This window comes from Glycine soja, chromosome 4 (genome assembly GCF_004193775.1).
Source record: "Glycine soja cultivar W05 chromosome 4, ASM419377v2, whole genome shotgun sequence".
Taxonomy (NCBI): domain Eukaryota; kingdom Viridiplantae; phylum Streptophyta; class Magnoliopsida; order Fabales; family Fabaceae; genus Glycine; species Glycine soja.
This window is the reverse complement of record NC_041005.1, coordinates 45,594,596-45,616,991: the sequence shown is the minus strand read 5'-3', so window position 1 is coordinate 45,616,991 and position 22,396 is coordinate 45,594,596. Positions and strand designations below refer to the sequence as shown.

The 22,396-nt window shown below is 32.3% G+C and overlaps 2 protein-coding genes, 1 non-coding gene and 1 pseudogene across 6 annotated transcripts; 3 read left to right on the top strand and 1 right to left on the bottom strand.

Moving 5' to 3' along the window:
• Window positions 1-1,635: 1,635 nt before the first annotated feature.
• LOC114410979 lies at window positions 1,636-1,722 on the top strand. Its single transcript, XR_003666368.1, has one exon. It is a non-coding gene; the product is annotated as a small nucleolar RNA Z159/U59 (small nucleolar RNA).
• A 3,300-nt stretch (window positions 1,723-5,022) lies between these two features.
• On the bottom strand, window positions 5,023-13,241 carry LOC114409884 (protein POLLEN DEFECTIVE IN GUIDANCE 1-like). Of its 2 annotated transcripts, XM_028373536.1 has the most exons (11): window positions 12,434-13,239; window positions 11,552-11,703; window positions 11,327-11,430; window positions 10,755-10,843; window positions 10,566-10,639; window positions 9,672-9,822; window positions 9,397-9,564; window positions 7,225-7,322; window positions 7,015-7,137; window positions 5,640-5,708; window positions 5,023-5,534 (listed from the first exon to the last, which is right to left on the bottom strand). In XM_028373536.1, the coding sequence occupies exons 1-11, from the start codon at window positions 12,993-12,995 to the stop codon at window positions 5,328-5,330; spliced, it is 1,797 nt and encodes a 598-aa protein (XP_028229337.1). In that variant the 5' UTR covers window positions 12,996-13,239; the 3' UTR covers window positions 5,023-5,327. The 2 variants fall into 2 exon arrangements, with proteins under 2 accessions (XP_028229337.1, XP_028229338.1); XM_028373537.1 differs by lacking the exons at window positions 5,023-5,534; window positions 5,640-5,708; window positions 7,015-7,137; window positions 7,225-7,322 and adding an exon at window positions 7,362-7,628 and having other exon boundaries at window positions 12,434-13,241.
• A 4,023-nt stretch (window positions 13,242-17,264) lies between these two features.
• LOC114410878 lies at window positions 17,265-18,171 on the top strand (annotated as a pseudogene).
• Window positions 18,172-19,956: 1,785 nt separating this feature from the next.
• On the top strand, window positions 19,957-22,060 carry LOC114409883 (tRNA-splicing endonuclease subunit Sen2-1-like). Of its 3 annotated transcripts, none has more exons than XM_028373533.1 (3): window positions 19,957-20,083; window positions 20,412-20,640; window positions 21,129-22,060. In XM_028373533.1, the coding sequence occupies exon 3, from the start codon at window positions 21,134-21,136 to the stop codon at window positions 21,899-21,901; it is 768 nt and encodes a 255-aa protein (XP_028229334.1). In that variant the 5' UTR covers window positions 19,957-20,083; window positions 20,412-20,640; window positions 21,129-21,133; the 3' UTR covers window positions 21,902-22,060. The 3 variants fall into 3 exon arrangements, with proteins under 3 accessions (XP_028229334.1, XP_028229333.1, XP_028229336.1); XM_028373532.1 differs by having other exon boundaries at window positions 20,391-20,640; XM_028373535.1 differs by lacking the exon at window positions 20,412-20,640.
• Window positions 22,061-22,396: the final 336 nt, after the last annotated feature.

The following is a 22,396-nucleotide window of genomic DNA, read 5'->3' as shown; positions in this document are numbered from 1 at the left end:
ATGGGCAGGGTGTAAATAATACCATGCCTGATGTTGCAAATTCATCAAAGGATACTTCTTCAAGTCTATTATTGGTCAGAATGTAAGGGCTCGCCTTTCTTATGATTCTAATTTTAGGGATCATGTTTTTGTTGATAAAGGTGGTATTCAATCAGATTTATAGGAGAAAACTGATAACATTGTTAATGCTTTTATTGAACAACTTGTTCCTGTATCATCTGAAATCAGAGAGATATCAAATTTTGAAACTGGCTCTCAAGCTAGTCTTCATGATTCAGATGTTATAGCGGGACAATCATTTGCTCTTAAGGATAACATGCTTGTACACACAGATGCTGATAAATTGAATAGTTCAGCAGAAGTATATCCTTGTAGTTCTCAGGTTAGAGATTTTTTATTTGTCTACAAGACCCCAAGGTTAGCATGTCACTCAAATTAGTCTTTTCTATAATCATGCAGAAGTGAGAATAAATGATTATACTATTGATAGAAAAGACAGAAAGCCTGATATTCTGAAAGAGTAAGTCTTTTATATTGTCTCAATTTTATAATGACATGTTTGCCAACTCTTTCATATTGTGAACATCTGCATATGCCTAATTGATTGTGGAATAGTTACCAAGGGAACATCTGCATATATATATTTTACTTATTTTTTTTTGTATATTTTCATATACGTTTTTATATAAAAAAATTATTCATGTTTAATAGAAAATATTCACGTGATTTAGATAAAAATAAAAATAATTCAGTGTTCATTTAAGTTCATTTGTTTGAATAAATGAATGACTATAAAATTTGTAGTTAAGTTTGATTATTTAAATGAATCAATGTTAAGATTTGTAGGTTTTACATTAACAGTGTGAATAACTAGGTTAGAATTGTCCTTACTATTTTATTTTAAATTATTGTAACTAGGTTAGAATTGTTAATTTGTAGTTATTATATAGGAATCTTTTGTTGGAGCTGATTTTCTACATAGGTTATAGCTTGCATTTTGTTGATTAATGTTGTTTTTTGTACCGTATACTCTGTTAATTAGGGATTTGAGATTGCCATTTTAAAGTAACTTGGACAATTAGACTTTAGAATATAATCATACTTACAGAACTACAAAATGTTTGGATTACTAAGCTAAAAGTCTAGAGATCTAGGAACTCGAGTTTATAGTTATGGTAATGAACAAAAATTAGATATAGTTATTAGATAATTTTTTATACTGTTTTTTAATTAAAATTAAAACTTTACTTTGATAATTTATGGAATTTATCCTTATTAAATAACTTAATTCTTATACTTACCCCACTAGCAATGATGTATTAGATTAGAGTATATTTGAAAAAATATATATTGATTAAGCTTTAAAATTCTAAAATTTTAATTGTTTCGGGATAATTTTCAAATTTAATCTATATATATATATATATATATATATTGATTAAGTAATGATGTTGTACTCCTCAAATACACCCTATTCATTCCTTGATGAGTAAATTCTATGGTGCCACAACTATATATACTCTTGTTGGAGGTCTTAGTCATTCTTTTTCATTTGCTCCCCTAAAATGGATTTAGTGCAACACACGTGTGGGCTTTATTTAACTCAGTGTTGTCACGCTGTTAACTTTTCACATTGCCTCCAAGGATGAACAAAAATAAAATTTTCGTTCTTCTGAGTTGTTTCCATGCGGAAAATATATTGGAGACCTGAACTGAGGACGCCTTATATAAGATCCTTCTGTATTATATATGCTACTTTGTTGATTTTTCTTTAGATTGAATGTTGTAATTTTATTTTCTTAATGCATTTTCATTTGATGTAAGATGTAGTTGTTATCCTTTCTAGAATAGGGATTTTGTGCAACACTCACATGGGCTTTATTTATCTCATGGTTGTCACCTTCATATTGATATGATCTAGTATAGTACTGTAGTTGAATTCACAGTGTCCAAGCCTAAGAGTCGAGTTCTGTTTTGATGGGTAGCACGACATCTTTTAAAATCTAATTGTTTGGCTTCAATATGGAATAAGCAACATATATATTCTTTGTTATGAATTTGCATGTGCATTTAAGTTTTTATAGGTGCTACTATGAAAAGTTCATATAAAATTACTTATGTTGTTCCAGTAGAATTTGTGTTATGTATGCTTCAATTATACAATGTAGACTGTTTGATTATTTGTCTTTTGTCATCTTTTTTTGTCATATATTTCCTCTCAAGTTAATTACCATTAATTTTGGGATCTTTGTATGGTTCTGTTGCTTAGGGTGAAATTTATGTTTTTCTTCTTTGCCTTTATCCAAATGAATCGGGAAAAGTTGATAAAGATGGTTGTTTTAGTTAGAACTAGGGGAAAGGGCACCATGAGAAGGTATATCTACACACTTAACCTGGGCTTTCAATGAAATGTCAGTATTCCCAATATTAGATTTAACTTAAGATGCTTTGGTAAATCTTGTTTCATTGGATGTATCATCCTTAGTCTCATATGGATGTATGACTGGCTTTTGAAATTATGATACTTGTTTATTTGAAAACTTGGCTCAAGATCTGAGGCAAATGAATAAGCTGAAAACACAGGTTTCTACATCGGTCGTAGACTAACCGATTTAGACACTAGTGTTTTCTACGTCATTGTTGGCTAAGCAACGATTTGCTTTATGACATGTTTCTAAGACGGTCCTTTTACGACCGTCGTAGAAGGTTCCGCATTCAACGACACTACTTTCAAAGAAAGTCGTCCACCGTCTTTGAAAAGCGTTTTCCACCGATGTAAAACGCTATTTTTGTAGTCAAGGAAAGCATCTACTGCAAGGAACGTGGTTTTCATTTCCAGAATTAAGTGAGTGAGATAGTCAACCCAATCCAATGAAGGGAAGAAATCACCAAACGTGGTTTTATCTCTTTAATTTTTTTTTGACATATTTGGTTTAATAGTTTCCATTTCCTTACTTCTATTTTTTCTTTGTTTTATGTTGTTTGAATTTTTCCTTCTTGTAATAGAAAAAGAATAACTCCTTCATTGATTAAATATGCTTTTAATCTTTTTAAAATTTGTAAAGTTTGAATTTCATCCTTATAAAAAAATTATCAATTTTTCATCCTTGTAAAATTAAGTGTCATTATTTTTTTTTCTTGGAACAAGATTCAAATATTCAAACCTATATATATAATTTTTTTACATCGGTTATATGCATAATTGATGTATAAAATATTATTATACTTATATATAACCGATGTAAAAATCATATCATAGGTTTAAATACAATCGAATCTTGCTTTGCTTTGAGCCAAAAAAAGATATTATAATTTATGAAGAAAAAAAAACAAAATATTCAGCAAGAACAAAATCTGAACTTTATCAATTTTACAATGAAAAAAACATATTTTAACATTTATTTTATATGTATTATTTTGTGTTGTTTTTCAATGAAAGCGCGCACACGGTTATATTTTCATTGAAAAATAATATCAAAAGTATCTATAAAAATATAAAATAAAATTACATTGTTAATTAATTAAAAATCACTTTTAGGTATAAGTTTTACAATAATTATTATAAAAAATAAGTTTTAATAAACGGATGTTGGCAACCAAATTTTTAAACTGAATCGAGTTTATCAAAATTAAATGGAGCTAAAATTTAATCCATGTTTCTTACAAGCTAAATAAGTTGGCCCCTTCAAATTAACTCAATTTAACAACCTCCTTTCTAAATCACTTGATTGGACAAAAGAATAACTAAAAAAAAAGAACTTATTATATCCACTCTCCTTTTTTATTTATTCATTATTCTTTTCAATTTGTTTTTCAAAAAATACACCTTCCTATTTACTTATTCCTATTTACTTAGAAAAAGGAAGTGGATAAATAAAGGAGAATGGATATAACAGCTATCAAGAAATACGTAAATAGGTCCAAGTTGCAAGCTAAAGTCTAATTTTCAACCTTCAGTGTTGTTGTTTTTATTTTATTTTATTTCTTTTTTCTATTATAAAACAAATTTCAACTAGGACATTTTTACTAGTCATTCATTGTCTCCTCATCGTGGAAAGACTAATCGTCTTCTCTCCCCCAGCAAATCTCTTCGTCTCCACTGCATTGTTGTCAGCGTATAGAATATCAAACCACTTTCCAATTCTATTCTTCATTTTCATGCAATTCTCTTTCTCCATTGGAACTCGTTGAGCACGAGCAATGTACTCAGAACCAACACTACTTGAGAAAGAATGTGGAGAAGTGCCTATATGTATATTGAATAGAGTCTTGCCAATGTTTTAAACACATTAGTTAAGAAATTAAAATAAGAAAACTTTTAATGTATAAATTATAAGATAACACACACAAAAATAATTATGGAGAACACAATTTAGTCTTTTAATAAAAAAATTATACTCTTAACTTTTTTAACTATTCCTAGGACACTTGTTGGCATTTACAAGTTGAATACATCACAATTTTAATATCTTATGACGTTACGTTAGTATTTAAAATTGAGAAAATTTCAAATAAGTCTGTTTTTTTTTAATTATTTCATTTTTTTTTCATAAGAATAAAATTCGAGTAGCATAAAATTTACAACTCATGCAACGATCCTCTTCGTATTATTTTATGAATTTAATTGAAATATATGCAAATATTTTATATTATTATTTAATTACATAGATGATTGATTTTTATAATAATTATCATGAAATTTGTATTTAAAATGATTTTTAATTATTTTATCTAAGTTTCTAAACTCATCCATTTACTAAGTCTCTATCATCAAAAAAATTATTTAAGTCTCTAAATATTCTTAATATTATCACTTAACATTTTATTTTAATTTTAGATTAATACGATTGACAAATTGCCTTTTAGAGATTTATTTAGATTTCTTTAGTTCCATAACTAATGTGACAACATTATCAAGTTATTTAAATGATAGTTTACTCATATTTTTGTTACTAGTTCACATATTAAATTTCAAAAACTGTCAAAAATATGTTATTGTTTTTATTGAAAGGAGAAGAGACGTGATTGCAATTCTTTGCAATTATGCAGGCCTATAACATTCTATTATTATTCAGTAATAATCAAATTATATATTGCTGTCAAAATTGGAAGGGGAAACCATCTATAGGTTTTCCTTCAAGTTATAAACCAAAAGTTGTTCCCGTATGTGCCAGGCACCGATGATAATTCAGGAGTCTAAGTGTTCCTGAATTATCACCCTGTGGTCTTTCAAAAGATGTTTTTTCGGGATTCGGGAACGAGTGGAGGAATCCTTGGGTAAACAGGTTATATATCAAGTCAAGAAAGCAGTATTTTGTCCTTCCAAACTAATCTTCATGAAAATGATGTTTTCTCTTTTTGCAACGATTAACATACCATGTGGCATGCTTCTGTAGTCCCATGCCAATGAGAACCTTGAGGCTTGTGAGCATGACATAGGTCATTGCTGAAAAAAGCAGAATCCAGAAAAGCCTCCATGGAAGGGGATTGGGAGGAAGGTTTGCAGTATATACTGGAGTGAGAACTCGAATAACCTAAGAACGAGTTATAAAAGGAAAAGGTGCACATCTGTTCAATCGGCAACCAAAAAACCAGAAAAACCCAATGGACATTTAAAATTTATAATCTTATATGCTTACCACGCATGCTGGAGCAAGGGGGACAAAAGTCAGGTTTTTCTTTGCACTCTCAGTTTGCATATTTAGAGTCTACAGAATGGAACAGTCAAATGTCAGGCGTATATTTTTGGAATGTTCCATCAAAGAAAAGGAACAAAATGTTAATGCAATTGATTGTCATAATATTAAGATTCAGAATTATAAATTATTATTATCAAAGTAATAATAAGCTTTCTCAAGTATCAGTCAAATACCATATGCTTTCGGACACAAATTACACTTTCATGCTCAAATGGAGAAGAAACTGATTCATACTTAAATGAATTCACTATGGAATCAAACAAATAACATTAAAAAATGAAATCAATTAATGACTTGAAGAGAAAAATGACCAAACTTGTTTAAGAAAAATTGAACTATATTGCTGTAACAAAATAGCATATAAACCTTTTCCCATTAAAGCATATTCCAGGAAAGGATTTCCAAAGGTATTTGTGGTTGAATCATGGAAAGTTTTGGTGCATTTAGGTGTTGTGAAACCGAGGGGAATAAATACCAGGGAGATTTAACAAATGGGACATGAGCAATCGCATAAGTGAACTTAACACTAAACCATAACCTAAAACCTTAAAGCTCAAGTTTATGAGTCTTATCCTCACTTATGGTGCTCAACCTTCTCATTTCTATCCAATGTGGGACTTCACCTCACACTTGTTCTTCAATCATCTTTCACTCAAATGTGAGTCTCTTCCACATGATAACCTCCTCCTTTAGTGGATGCCATTTTTATCCACGAGTATCCATGATAGTCCTTAGAGCTTAACCGTGACTGCTCTGACTCGACTAGCCATTGCTGCCAACATGCTCTAGTACTTTGCACTGCTGCAACACCTGTGAAACCCTCTGTCTAGCCTCTGTGCATGGACTCACCCGTCATGAAGACTTTCAATATAAGGGATCCCTATGTCCACGGATCCACCATCGTCATTTTACTTGTTTGAGCTAGCACCACATTGATCCATCGGTTTTGATACCAATTATTGGGAAATCCGAGGGGATAAACACTAGAGAGATTTTCACTAATGGACCACAAACAAATCACATAAGTGAACTTAACACCACACTTTAACCTAAAACTTTAAGGTTTAGGTTTATGGATCTTATCTTTTTTTATATGGTGCTCAATTATCTCATTCCTACCTGATATGGGATTTCACCTCACACTTGTTCTCCAACAAGTGTGTAGCTCAAAAATTCACTCGGGTTTTCAAATTTTAAGTTGAGATTTGAATGAAAATACAACAAATTCTTGTTAAAATGGTTCCAGTTGTCTACACCTTTTTAACCATCATACTGTATAAATAAAATCCACAAACATGAAATCGGATGAAAATACCTGTTTACATAGATCTTCAAGAAACTCGGAGTATGCAATAGGCTTAATGTCATTGAATTTAGCAATGAATGAATGCTTGATAATATCAATAATCATTTCACATACATAAACCAAGAGGATATTCTGCACCATCCAAAATATGTGTCAAGAACAGGATAAACAATTTTTTCTTTCAGTAATATTAGGAGCTAAAATATTTCCAAATCTTACTATGAGAAAACTTTCAAACCAGGGACCCTCTGCCTCCAGAATATTTTGAGCCAAAACGAATAAGATAAAAGATGAAATGTGGAATCTCTCTACAGAATCTGCTTGTCACCAAAAGTAAAAGGGGGGGGGGGGGGGGGGGGAATAAAATAAATTATAAGGTTAGAAGAACCAATGAGAAAAAAGATAGGTATACATGCATTGTATAGAAGTTTACACCAAAAACAATTTACAAAATTATTTTACTAATGAGCAATTTGGTTCATATGTGGAAGGAGAGAGGGATTTTCCCTTTCATTTTCATTTCCCTTCCCGCCAAACTTCAGAACCAAAGTACCAAACACAGGTTTTTATCAAAATCCCTCTCCTCTCCTCTCCAAGTCCAACAATAAAACAAATTGCAAAACCTACATACAAATAATATGAATATGGGATCAAGAAAATGATTTTACTTTTACAATAAACTTAGCATATCCCCAGAAAATAACAAAAAAAAAAATCCCTAGAAGAAAAACGTGACCAGAAATAACAATTAAGGAGGTTGATGTGTGGCAATTACAGGGACAAGATTTTTTGTAACTATTGCCTAGAATTTTAAGTAACTACTAAGATGCCTTGTAGCTATAACTATAACTTAGAATTAAGTAACCACAAGGCATATAACCCTTGTTGGAAAGCTTCTTTAATTGGCTCACTCCTAGCCTGCCTTAATTGCCACCTCTTGGGTGGCTACCTTAATTGCAGCATCAAGGGTGGCGGTTTAGTCCCACATCAACTAGAGATATAACTTAAATAGAGCTTATAAAGCTCGGACAGTCTCACATTACAACCAGGTTTTGTGGGATTGAGTTAAGCTCTAAGCCCAAATGCTAAGATGGTACCAAAACCTATCTTAGATCCATTGTTTGGCCACCTACATTTGTCATGCTCCAGATTGGTAACCCTAGACATGAGGGGGAGTGTGGAAAGACACCTTTAATGCAATCACCCCTAGCCCGCCTTAGTTGTAGCCTCTTTGGGGGTTGTCTTAATTGCAGCCTCAAGGATGGTGGTTTAGTCCTACATTGACTAGAGATGTGGCTTAAATAGAGATTATAAAGCTTAAGCAATCCTTACCTTATAAGTTGGTTTGGTGGGCTTGAGTTAGGCCCTAACCTAAATGCTAAGTTTTTTATTTTGTTGAATCCACCATTGTCCTTCTGCTTGTTCTTTCCATTGGGATTGAACATTAAGGGCCAACAAAAGTGACAAGCAAAATTTTGTGAGATAAAATTGTATGATTACCGTGAAAGTGATAATTGCTTCATTGATTGCCCTAAGAATTATGGACCAAACGCAAATCTATGTGCAATAATTTGGGTCAATGTATATGCCGTTACCTATGCTACGTTTTTTACCTTCTCCAACATTCTCCTTACTAATAATATTGCTAAAAGTTGTGCTGTGAATTGGATCAGTTAACATAATAGCAATGGTGGATTCAGCCAACAATCAATCTTAACATTTGGACTTAGGGAACCGGCTAATAAGGTGAGGACTGCCCAAGTGCAATAAGGCAGTATTGTGGAGTTGAGATAGGCCTTAAGCCTAAATGCTAGGGTAGATGCAAGGGATGCTGAAACTGTGTGTTTGAATGACAGTTTGATTTATATATGCTTATTACAATAAATACACATAATTAGAGGAGATTTTGTTCCTCTAAATCAAATATGACTTGCCTATAAATCAAATATATAATAAATACAAAATATTTGAATCTTATTTTCAACAACCCTAAACAAATTAACTATTGACAGAACTAGCTCAAATAATATTCTTAAAATGTGGACATAAAATATTATAGAGTAAATTACACGGACCCCCTCCACCCCTAAGGTTTGCCCTTATTACATCCGATACCCCTCTGTTTTTTAATCCTACAGAAAACCTTTAATTTTTGGGCTTTCGTTACACCGACACTCCCCCTCTTGGGCGTAAAAAGCATTACAGAAACCCCCCCTTAGGGGGGCTCAAAGTAATGTGAAAAAATGGAGGGGTATCTGGTGTAATGGGGGGTCTGCCTAATTTACTAAAAATTATATTAGATCCATGTAATGTTTGAAGGGAGAAGTACAGAACATTGTACCAAATAAGCCGAATTCAAGGAAAGAAACCATTGTAGGCAAGATAACTTACCAAAGTAAACTAAACTGTGAACATTATCCTTGCTGTATCGCTTAAACACATTGCTTTTGATCTCAGCAAAATTATTTGACACCAGTAAAGCAAACAATGCGTTGTTGTGAGCAACTATACAGGTTGATAAAGTGATTGCCTGAGCTAATAAGATAAAAGAATGAACAAGTAAAACTAGTCAAGGAACCAAACCAATGATTGTTGTTTCTTAAGTTGCCCTCACAAAAGAAAATAGTTAACCAAAGAACCGGAAGAAAAACAAAGATGAAGGATATTTGAAGCAGCCACCGCTAAAGCTTGGTCTGAAATAAATCTCCAAATCCAGAATCTCATGCTTTCTGGGGGACAATTTGCAAGTCCTTCAGCAGAAAGAAATAATGTTTGCAACACATCCCCATTAAAACTTTGACATAATTTATCAAATATCTGCAAGAAGTTGAAAGATCAGTTACAAACTTACAGGGTAAGTTACATTTTGGAGCATTATGATTCACACACCTATGCAATCAAGAGGCAACTAAAGAGTAAAAGATATAGCCACTTGGATTACAATTCTCAGTACTTATGAACTGAACCATTTAAATACCAGAAGGCCACTGAATACCCCATATGATGTTTCAAACAACTATTACAAAATCATTTACACACCAACATCCATCTTGCTCCTTCTTTCATATTTTCATTTTGGGCTCTCCCAAATCTCACCCAGGCCAATACCACTCTGCTATTTAAGGAGATAGCATATTGATTATTTCCAAATACAGCAATATTTTATCTCATCTGATGTCAGAGTTTCATGGTTTACAAATTAATTACAAAGCAAAACTTTATTATTCCATATTCTGTGAAATTCCCTTACTTTGTCACCACAAGATCTTGCTTGCATAAACCCAATATAATATATATTATAAATAGAATTTAATTAGAATGCACTGAGATTTTTACACTTTCCTCCAATGAAGGATTGCCATACTTGGTAAGATTCTTGATTTTAGTAATAATTACTTTAAAAGTCATATCGAGGATGATTTTTAATTAGTTGATAGTGTAAAAATCTTTATCCTAACAATGTATCTAAGTTGAACTCATAAATATTCACTTTGATTGATATTTGGCAGTGTGGAGAGCTAATTATTCGCCATAATCCAGACTAATAAATTTATGCTCACCTCTAAAACATTGTAGACCACATATAGTTTTATTGTTCCTTGACCGCGGATCATATGATATATTAAGCTGATATCTGTCGCAGCACATTTGAGAGGATAAATAAAACAAAATTAGCAAAATATTAAACTTGAACAATACAAGAAAGAAATTATATAACATATACTCATGGAAGCAGAGAACTACTTTACCTGTTTGCTGCAAAAGAACAACACCACTACTCAAAATAAGAAAACAGCCAAAATCAGAAACTTCCATTGTAGACAACCTCTTGAACTGCCTGTCATGAGAATAATTAGGCCATATTATAATACTGGAAACCATGACAGACTAGCACAAATTTAAAGCAGAACATGAGTTGAACAAAAAAAGAGGATACAAAGTCAAAGCACCAAAACATGCATATTCTGTATTAGGGAGAGATTGGTCTAAGTTATTTAGCTAACCAAGAATCAAGGACTAATAGAATCCAGATAGAAAAACTAAGACCTATATCATATGATAGAATGTCTAATTGAACATACTGCTAATTTGGAATGATGTGGTTCATGAAAAAACACTTTCTTCTGTCATTCTCATTCAAATATTTATGACAATATCCAAAGAACTTTAAGATTGTAGTACTAGATGGACACTGCTTATGTCACAAATTGAAATTAAGGAAACAGGTGTTGTAGGCTTAATCTGTCACCTTATTCCTCACTTGCATGCCCAACTAACACTTTTTTACAAGGGGGAGGGGGATTAAGGAAAAGTGGAAAACCTTGTCTTTAGAAGCCTCCAAATGGTCATCATGATCCTCGCTGGCATAACAGTTAACAACGAAAGAAATGAATCGAAGCAGACAAAGAAGCCAACATCTATAAGCTGCAATTGCATTTCACGTTTAAGATATAACATAAAATGTAGAATGCCTTAACATCACAAAACTATAACTAGAGTTCTTTTCTATTTCTTTTTCCTTTTAAATCAAGAAAAGGAAGTATACCAATTCACATCTCCATGGCAGGCGGAAGATAGTGTCATAAACTCTCTCTCGTTCTTTTTCATTCCCAAGAGTTGTTGTGCTGCGTAAAGAATTTCCATTGTGCATTTCCTCCAAAAAGTATGATACAGGAGACTTCTCCACTGAAAACACAACTGACATCAAAACACACTGCCACAAGGTTAATTCGGCAGAAAAGAAGAATACATACCCCAGGTAAAATAAATATAACAGGGTAAGAAAATCAGGCAACCAATCACTTCAGGCAAAGAGGACCACACACACGGACCATTTGACTAGTTTTTATTCATAAATGAGCAACTGAAACTTTTATTCCTGTGTACACTGCCCATATTTTTCACTATCATGCAAGGTTTTAAGAAACAGTCCATAACTGCAATTTCAGCTGTTACGTTAATGATTTTAGGATCTCCGCAACTGTATTGCAGCCGGCATTTATCCACAATATCAAGTATTACAATTAAACCGTAATTCAAAACCTTGATGCCATGTATTATTCAGTCAATGTTTGTAGCAGCCCATTAACCATGCCACCAATCACATTACACGAGGGGACACAGAACCAACCCAAGGTCCATTTTTCCAGCCATTTCCCCTTAGAAGCCAATGCGTAATTTTGTTGTAAAATATTTAGTTGCAGTTTGATCATCTATTTAATTATAAAATTTTTTGGCATACAATAGCAGTAATGGGAATTGAACCTAGAACAGCATGCAAGTCATTCAAACCCTGCCACTATACAGAGTGGTATCCATTGAACTATAATCGTTTCTGAATAATTATCATTATGATTACAAAAGATAACTATGAGATGCAATATGATGGATGCATGCAAAGCAAGGAAAGGATCATTGTAGCACTCACAATTCGGATCTTCCGCCATGATACGCTTCCAGTCCAACGATTCCACCGTCTCCAATTTCTTAACCACATTCCTATCAGGCTCGTTCGTTGCTTTCTCCACCGGACTTGCATTCACACCGCCATCCTCCTTCTCATCTCGCACCACCACCGAAGCCGCTAAATCCTCCGAACTCCCACAATTCACGTTCCTCTGCCTCAATTCCCCGAAATTAAACCCCTCGATGCCACCGCGCACGGCGGTTGCTTCCTCACTCTCCGCCCCACGCGCCTCCGCAACCGCGCACACACTCTCCGCCTCGCACACGACAACGCTTCCTCCTCCTCCGCCGCCGCCGCCGCAGTACCTGCTAGCGTCGAGCTCGAATCCGTTACAGGCTCCTCCATTCTCCAACGGCGCCGAACGCGGATCCGCGGAATCGGAATCGGCCCGATCGAGAAGCTTCTTCTTCTTTTTCGAAGCGCGGTGCCTGCGCTTCTTGCGATTGCGTTCCGTTGGATCCGATTCGTCCTCGACGCTAAGGACCTCGAAGGAGATTTTTCTGCCGCCGTTTCGCAGGGCCATGGCCGGACGCCACGGTACTCTGAAATCGAATACGGCGAACGACGAAAGTGGTGTTGTCGTTTTGTTACATGTCGTGAATAATTGGATAGGTGAAATTGTGGCTTTGGCGTGGCGTAATTGATTCGCTTTTGCGGAAAGTGAGAACCACTGTCTCTGTTATTGTTGTTCGTTTATTGCACAAGTCCAGCTTTCATTCGCGCTCTCTCGTATCCCACTGCGTCACTGCTTCTTCTTTTATTTATTCATCGCCTTATCAATGCTAGTTATTGTTTTCAATCACAAATCTATTCATTTTATTTTTATTCCTTAAATCACATTAAATTTTAATAATAATATTACTTGAAAAAGTAATAGTAATTTGTCTTGCTTATTACTTTTTTATACTATCATCATATTATATCTTTTCTAACTAAAAAAAACTCAATATAACTTAAGTAACCTTAATTATTACAAAACACTATTTTAACTTATTCACATCCTTCAATTATTGAAGTTAGTTAATATAATTTATAGTATTAATAATTAACAATTTATATTATTTTATTAAAATTATTGGAACTTATAACATTTTTTTCATTTAATTATTTTTTACCGTGTTAAAGTTTGTATTCCGTTCTTATAAGAGAGATACGATGTATTTATCTTTTTAATACATAACATTATAAAGTAACTAAAAATATTTTGGTCAAAAAATAATTAAAATAAAAAACAATTTAAAAAGAGTCTTATGAAAAAAAGGGATAAACAAATTTTTTTAAAAAAAGTCTTAAATTTGAAACTGAGAGATAGTATTTTATATAGTAAGCCTAAATTGTATTTCACTCATTTATCTTAAACAGCCACTTAAAATTAAGCTGGTCTTAAGTATTAATGATAAACAGTTGGTTGGCAAAACAAATGATAGAGGTCTTATAAAATGTTTTAACTTTTTAAGTGATAAGTATAAAGGATACAGTTTCAATCATGAAAAAATTAGAATATTTTATATATATGAATGAATGAATGAGTTAGAATAGTTAATTATGATTTTTTTTATTATCAATAATTAAGAATATTAACTTTTATACTCATGTATAGAGGAAATAATTTCGAACGTAGCCTTTTTCTCAATTCTGATTTTCAAGTAATATTTTTAGGTGAAGCATATTCACATTATTAACACCCACCCACCCCGAAAAAAAAAGTTATGTTCCACATTTTATTATAACTATAAAAGTTAAAAGACTTTGACCATATGTTTGGAACGAGGGAAAGCCAAAGGAAAGAAAAAAAATTGAAATTTAAATTGAAAGGAAAGTGAAAAGAAAGAAAATAAAATTTGTTTTTATAAATTAATTTTTTTTCTTTTTCTCCTCATCTAAACAAAAAAAAAATATTTTTATCCATATCCATTTCTTTTTCTTTTTTTTTCTTTTCTTCCTATAAAACATACCATAAAGCAATAACGTACGGTTAAGGGTAGCGTTCCAGAAGCTACAAGTTATGAATTTATTTGATTTTACATTCGTAGTGTAGCAATTACTTTTAGTAAATGTATGGGTGAATGAAGAATTTATTTGATTTTACATTCGTAAGTGTAGCAATTACTTTTAATAAATGTATGGGTGAATGACGAATTCAAAGATTTAAAGTATGAGAGAAATTAATATATATATATATATATATATATATATATATATATATATATATATATATGTTAGTATTTTATTTTTTTTAGCTCTCAGATTCATCCTAACTAATCTATAGTTTGACTGAGAGATAATTAAAGTTTTGTAAGTATTTTAGTTTGTATATTATATATGATAGTTTTTTTTATATGATTAAAATTTGAGTAATAAATAAATATTTTTAATATATAAATTATATAATAATTACAATTATAATAAATAAATATATTTAAACATATAATTTAAGTATAATTTTGGTTATTTTGGGAATATCACAATTTTTGTCCCTTCAATTTTCCCATTTTATTTCTTGCATTTTAATTAATTAAATCATTTATTGGTAGTATGTTAACTGGATATGTTAGATCTATGATTCAATTAGATCAAAATAAAACATAAAAAAATTGAAGATTCAACAAAAATTATGAATTTGTTTAAAATATAGATCATTTGTCTCTATTTTAAAATGGAGAAACAAAAATTATGAATTGGATAAAATAAATGAACCAAAATAGTATTTAAGCCTTAAATATATAAATTAGGTTTTAGATATATAATAAATAGTTTAAATTATGATATAAGATTATATTTACTATTTATATTTTAAAAATAATTAAACTCAATTTAACCATTCAAATCAAAATAGTAGTAGATAAGAAGGAATAGACATTTAAGAAGAGCCTATCTAAAAAAAGGACATTTAAGAAGTGCAAATGCACGTATAAAGAGAAAAAAAAATGTAATTTAAGATGGTTGGAAGAATTTTTTTGGACTAATTATGAAAATATCATGTAGAATGCATGTCCAAATCTCCCATTTCATTATATTTGTAGTACTAGATTGTTTTATACAAACAAAAAAAATCAATAAATAGATAAAATAATAATAATTATTTTACAAAATTAACATTATTATTATTATAAAAAAAAATGTCCAATGCTAGTAGAATGCATGTCCAAATTAACATTATTTTAAACAAATTTAAACATTTTTTTTTCTCTTTCACTTTTATTTTTATTATAAAAAAAAAACCGTGCTTTGCCGGGTTCCAATGCTAGTAAGTATAAAAAATCTAGTGGAAGCATGTAAACATGTAAATGACGACAACTACGCCTTAACTTAACGGCTCAATTTCATTGGGATTAGCGCACTTTCATTTTTCCGCTTCTCTGTTTTCAACAAACGACAATAACATATATAGCCGTTTCAAATTACTACTTAATACCGGTACGATTGCTTCTTTCTTTGTTCGCAAAATTCATCTTTTCTCTTTCGGCATAGCAAGGTCACTCATTGGGTCTCTGATTTCAAATTACTTCTTATATAATATACCTTTGAGATGTTTTCATGTTTCAGCAAGAATGCCACATTAATCCGAATTTTCATAATATAATTCAAGGTTCTATCCAATTTGAGCCTTTTGGAAAACTGAATTTGCAATGTGATGCCCAATAAATTGAGATTCTAATTAAGATCGATATTGTCCTTTGGCAACATTCATAAAACTTACCCACCTTGAATTTCTAATAATCTGTCTCGGGTGGAGCATAACCCAGACATTCCGTTTTCAAGAGTTCAAATTGTCGCATAAACATACTGCTAATGAGCTTGAATGGAAAGCACAAAAATGTAAATTGTGCTTAACATATACTACTAATTTAAATTGCTTTCAAGAGTTACGAAGCTGCAAAGAATGCCAAATTTTGATTGTGACTGGTGATGCTAGATTCTATATGGTGTTTTAATACATTGCTATTACATGTTTAGAATGGTGTGGTTATGATCTTTAGATGTAGAGAATTTAGAAATTTTAGTAAGAGGATAAAAATAATACGTACTACTATTATTTAAATTAACCGAGTTACTCTAATTCATTAACATGTCTAAATTTCAGGTAGTTATTATCTATAACTATTAATATTTATAATCACTATTGAAATTCTAAACTCATGAAACTATATTATCGTATTTAGACATCAATGATTCTTAGAACAAAATGGTGATGAAACAGAAGAGGCAGAATCCAAGTTAATGTCTTTCTACTGCACTTTCTCATGAATTATGTGATGATGAAGCCTAATTTTTTGAATTGAAAAGCATATCTATGTTTTCTTCATAGTATTCTTTAGCCATTAACCTTCTTTCATCTTCCCTAAACGCAGAGTAAATTCTGAAACTCCTATTAACCTCAACTTTGCATCCATGCAAACAATGCAATTTTCCAAATTGAAAAGAAAATAGAGGTTGCTCATCTCAAATACCTGCTGCTTTGGCCTTCATTCATCAGAGTCTTTTCTTTAAATATCTCTAAGCTCCAGTATGCAATGGGGAGGGGGGTGATACTATTTTTTTTTATAAGATATTGTTTATGCTTTGAATCAGATAATTTGAAACAGGCCAAGTTAGCAACCCAACAATATGCTTGTTTTTTGTTTGTGCTGTGTATTTTCCCCCTTCTAATTCTCTGAATAATTGCTGAGCTTGAGAATGAGATAGCTGGTTCCTGTATGTGTTATTTCAGACAAGATTGTTCTTGGAATGTACTACTTGGATGACTTTATAGATGTTAAATGTATTATAGGGTCACGCAGAGAGAGACATCATGGTTTCTTCTAATGGACTAGCTACTATACAGCCTCTTTTTTTCTTTTGGATTGATTTCTGATGTCCAATATGCCGACATTCCTGATGGCCGCTCATTCCTTGGTGTTCCATGGTATTATAGGCATAGTATTTTTGTGTTGCGGAGAGCGGTTAAAGAATGGAACACTCATCAGAAGCATAAGTTTGCTATTAATTTTGGAGATATTGTTGATGGATTTTGCCCCAAATATCAGTCTCTTGGTACTATTAAGAAAGTAGTGGACGAATTTGAGATGTTCAGGGGAGGACCTGTGTATCATATGATTGGCAATCATTGCCTATACAATCTTCCTCTGCTGTGAGTTACTTCCATTATTGAAGATCAAAAACACTTGATGGCCGTGCTTACTATGATTTCTCACCAGTGCCTGAATATAGATTTGTAGTTCTGGATGGCTATGACATCAGTGCCATTGGTTGGCCAAAAGATTATCCTAAAAGATTGGAGGCCTTGAACATCTTAAGGGAGAAGAATCCAAATGAAGATAAGAACAATCCAGTAAATATGGAGGGGCTTGAAAGAAGGTTTCTCATGTTTAATGGAGCAATTGGAAAGGAACATATGGAATGGTTGGATGGTGTTCTCCTTCAGGCAACAAAATTTAAACAGAAAGTGGTTATCTGTTGCCATCTATCTGCCTCTTGATCCTGGCGCGGCAAGTGAGAAGGGACTTGTGTGGAATTATGATGAAATAATGAATTTGATACACAAATACAATTGTGTTAAGGTATGTCTAGCTGGACATCATCATAGAGGTGGATGCTCCATTGATTCTCGTGGGATACACCATAGAGTTCTTGAAGCTGCTTTGGAATGTCCTCCAGGTACGGATGCATTTGGACACATTGATGTCTATGATAACTGACTGAATGGAAAGTACAGACATGCATTTTAATCCCCCAAGTTAATTTGTATGACTGGATGATGTTTGGGAGAAGAATAATTCTAAATGCTTATCCAATATCCTTGTACTCATCTTCCTAATTTTTTATATGGTAAGTATTGAATGCATATTATATTTCCAAGACATCAAATTCATTTATTTTTTCATTTAATACTTTTTTTTTATAAAGTAGTAGTAAGATTTGTAGGAAAATAAACATTACTATTATAAGAATACCTACTAGTACTATTTTTTAGTTAATCATTGATCGAGTACCTGTGATATTGTTCTAGTCTACCAACTGGGAAGCTTCCATCTAAAGTTGGAATAACTTGAGCTGGTACTGATAATTTGCAGGAACCAACCAGTATGTGCTCAACATGCTCCTTCCTTTTGAGAGAGGGAAGGATGCAACACGCAGCATTGCTTAAACATGCTTTGCATGTGGATAGTGATTGATCTTGTAAAACTGTTACGTAGTGTTGCTTTCGTTATTTGACAAATATTCATTTGAAATTTTTTTCATGCTCTTTCATTAAGGTTATCAAACTCGAAAGTTTATATAAACTCGACAGAATTTTATTTTGGTAAAGAAACTGCATGTTTGACTGCTTCTACTTCAACTTTCAACTTAATTCATCTCAGGTGGCTCAGCTCTTTACAAGAAATTGGAGGTTTTTATGTTCTTGAATTCATCCCATAGATATAATTGGCCTTGAAATAGATTAAACAAAAAGTATAAAAAGAAATGGTATAAAACATGCATATCTATAAGTTGGACTATCAAGCACAACGGAATGCAAATTAAATATTATAATTAATAATTATCAATAGTCAAATTACAGATCTGTGGTTAAATAAATTTCCCACACATTATTTAATATTCTTGGATGGGAAATATTTCTTGAACACGCTAATCTCTAACAGGAGAGATAAGGAAATAATAGGAAGTGATAGATGTAAAATACGTATTTGATGTATGAAGAGGATGATAAAGCCAAATAATATTTAGATTAAACGAAATGGATTTTAACCTGTATAAATTATTTGATGTATATAAAAAAATCTTGGTTGAAGTAAAAAAAAAAAAAAAACTAGATGTAATTTTGGTTGATTAGACAAACTAGGATAAACACTCTGTAATTTTCTTTGATCCTTCTATCTCTTTTTCATTGTGTTTATACTAACCTTCAAAGAAATAAGAGTTGATATTGTAATAAAAAAGTTTTATGTTTTGCTCAACGAGACTCCATGAAACTAAGTTTTCTCAAAAGCTTTTGGTGCCAAATGTTCGGCATTAAAATAGAGGGACTACAAAACATTAAAACAGTATGTGTGGAAATTAAAATTGATGTTATTTTAATTATAGGGATTAAGAGATAAAATTTATACGATCACGAGTAATTAAATTTTTATTGATTTTTTAAATCTTTAAATGAGTGTAGGGTCATCGATCTCTGATGCTGAATTTTTTTGGGATTCTTGCCCTTTTCAAATTACTTGATTTACTTTCCTTGTTTTTGTTGATGGAATGGGAAGAATAGCTTTGTCAACGGATTCTTGCCCTTTTCAAATTACTTGATTTTCTTTTTTTTCCTTTCTTACTGATAAAAAGACTGCGGATCATCAAATTTTTATTTATTTTTAATTATGTTGTTGATAAAAAAAACCTGTTTAATTACTTTTTAATAAGATTTTTTTTCAATTATATTTTTGTTTTTTTTAAATATTAAAACCTCAAGGAATATAAATAAAAAATAGGTCAATGGGTATGAGGTGGAGGGAGTACTTTCTTCCCAAATCCAAATCCATTCCATTCATTTTGCTGTCTCTCTGTTTTCAACAAACGTCCACAACAACACATTTCGCCGTTTCAAATTACTACTTGACACCGGTACGTCCTTCTAATCTCTCTCCCCCTTTATTCAAGATGATTCTCTTTATGCTATTCTGAACTGAAACCAATTGTTTCTTCACGTATCTATTCTCTTTCCTTTTCGCCATTGCAAGGTCACTGGGTTTCTGATTTTCCCATAGTATTTTAATACCTATGCATACCTTTGAGATGATTTCACGTTTCAGCAAGAAAGCCACAATTTTTTTAAAAATATATATATAATTCAGGGTTCTATCCTATGGGTTTTTTTTTTTTTTTGGAAAACTGAATTTGTGATGTGATGCATGACCCATTTCCACTGAAGTCTGAAGTCCTAATTCACTAGGACGTTAGACCAGAGATAGAAGAAGGGAGAGTGGAAAATTTCGGAGGCAAGAGGGACGGCGCGGACGCTTTCTAGCGATAGTTTTAAGTGTCGCTTCGCAAATCGCCACAAAAAAACACGCGTGACGGGAGAGGTGCTCATATTTAGTGTCCATCGTGTCTTGAAAAGGATTGCTTCCAAAGGAAGAGAGTCTCGCGGTGTAGCGGCGCTATTGACTACATAGCTTATAGTAAGATGTCTATTTTAGCGCATGAAACCATTTCATTTAGCACTCACCTCTCTTAACTAACTCTAGTTTATGTTTTTATTTGGGGATTGACAAATTATCCTAATAGCTCTTTCATCTCTTTGATAAAAATCAGATATGCAAAGTTAACCCTCCAAATTACGTCCACAATTGGACACAATAAATAGACTGATTCTTCCTTTGATTTATGTTGATTTTCAGCAAATTTGATTTATTTTTGTTTTACTCAATCCTTTCAAGTAAACTAATATAATTTATTTGATGGTTGTTTTAGCAAGTGTACAAAATTGCTCATGTTTGTAAATTGTGAGTTGGCCAAGCAAATGACAGCTTTTTCTGTGCATTCTGGTGATTGTTTGGGGAAACTTGAAAATCTTTTCCACCTTTTTATTGCAAGAAATTTTCCTATCATTTGCCATTACCTTTTTGATTGACTTGGTTTTGACACATCTGTTTACTCATTTTGTGAGTCCAAATGGCACCAAGATGGAAAGGAAAAGATGCAAAAGCTAAAAAGGATGCACAAGCTGAAGCGCTCAAGGAACCCATGTCAAAGATTGTATCTCAAATTCAGTCTTCTCTAGTTCAATCAGATACTCGTGGATTTCTCTCTGGTAGTAGTGTACACTTAGTAGTGGAAGCAGAACAACTTCATTTGCTCGATAAAGCATGTTTTGGCTCACCTGTGAGAACAGTTGAAAAGGACAAACCCCGGTTTCAATTAAGCTTTGAGGAGGCATTCTACCTATGCTATTCCTTGAAATGCCTTAAGATTAATAATGACAGTGATGATACTAGTTCCCAAACCGATGAAGAGCTGTGGCATTACATGAAGTCAAAGAAAGAAACATTCCCCTGTTTCTACAAGGCTTATTCCCACCTGAGAATGAAAAACTGGGTAGTGAGGTCAGGAGCTCAGTATGGTGCAGATTTCGTTGTCTATCGTCACCATCCAGCTCGGGTCCATTCGGAGTATGGTGTGCTTGTTTTATCAGATGAGGAAGATAAAGATCTAAATGGAAGGTTGAGAGTATGGTCTGATGTTCATTGCACAACTCGACTTCTTGGAGGCGTTGCAAAAATCTTATTGGTTTTGTATGTCAATAGAAATGGTGGCAGCAATGAGTCTCCATTATGTTTGGCAAACTACACCGTTGAAGAGCGCACAATCACCAGATGGAATCCAGAACAATGCCGCGAAAAGATGGTAGTTCATGCTAATTCTGATAACGGAACTGGGTAATACTTCATCATATGGACACAACAAAATATATCAAACATGAAAAGAAAGGTATTTTTTTATTGTCTTTGTCCAAAGATATTAGTTATTCAAGCATAACAATATTCTTAAAGATTTATGCATTTATAATATTCTTAAGATTTCATTCCTTTTTTATTTAAAGTTATTGTCGTTTTACTTTTTATTTTTGAAGGTTCTATATGCTACTCAGTGGAAACTACACAACTAGTTTTTTTTTTTTCCTGTACCAAGAAAAAAGAAACTAAACGACTAGTCTTCTTTTGTTCTTGTTGTTTTTTGTGTTTTGGTTTGAACCTAATGTTTAGTCACTGGTGAAACCACTTCGGTTTATAATTTAGGTTTAATTGTATTTTTAGTTCTTATGTTATGTGTGATTTTGTTTCTTGGTTTTAATTGCTCATGTTCACATTTGAGTAAAATCCTTCTTTTAGTTTTATACTTTTCCCTTCTTTCCCCTCCTCTGAAGTCTGAACCATG

Excerpts from the sequence above, each read along its gene's own strand:
- LOC114409884 (XM_028373536.1), bottom strand. The coding sequence starts at position 12,995 with ATGGCCCTGCGAAACGGCGGCAGAAAAATCTCCTTCGAGGTCCTTAGC. Across the intron at positions 10,640-10,754 it reads TGTTCTTTTGCAGCAAACAG|ATATCAGCTTAATATATCAT; the intron begins GTAAAGTAGTTC and ends GTGCTGCGACAG. Across the intron at positions 5,709-7,014 it reads TTGAAGATCTATGTAAACAG|ACTCTAAATATGCAAACTGA; the intron begins GTATTTTCATCC and ends TCCATTCTGTAG.
- LOC114409883 (XM_028373535.1), top strand. The coding sequence starts at position 21,134 with ATGGCACCAAGATGGAAAGGAAAAGATGCAAAAGCTAAAAAGGATGCA.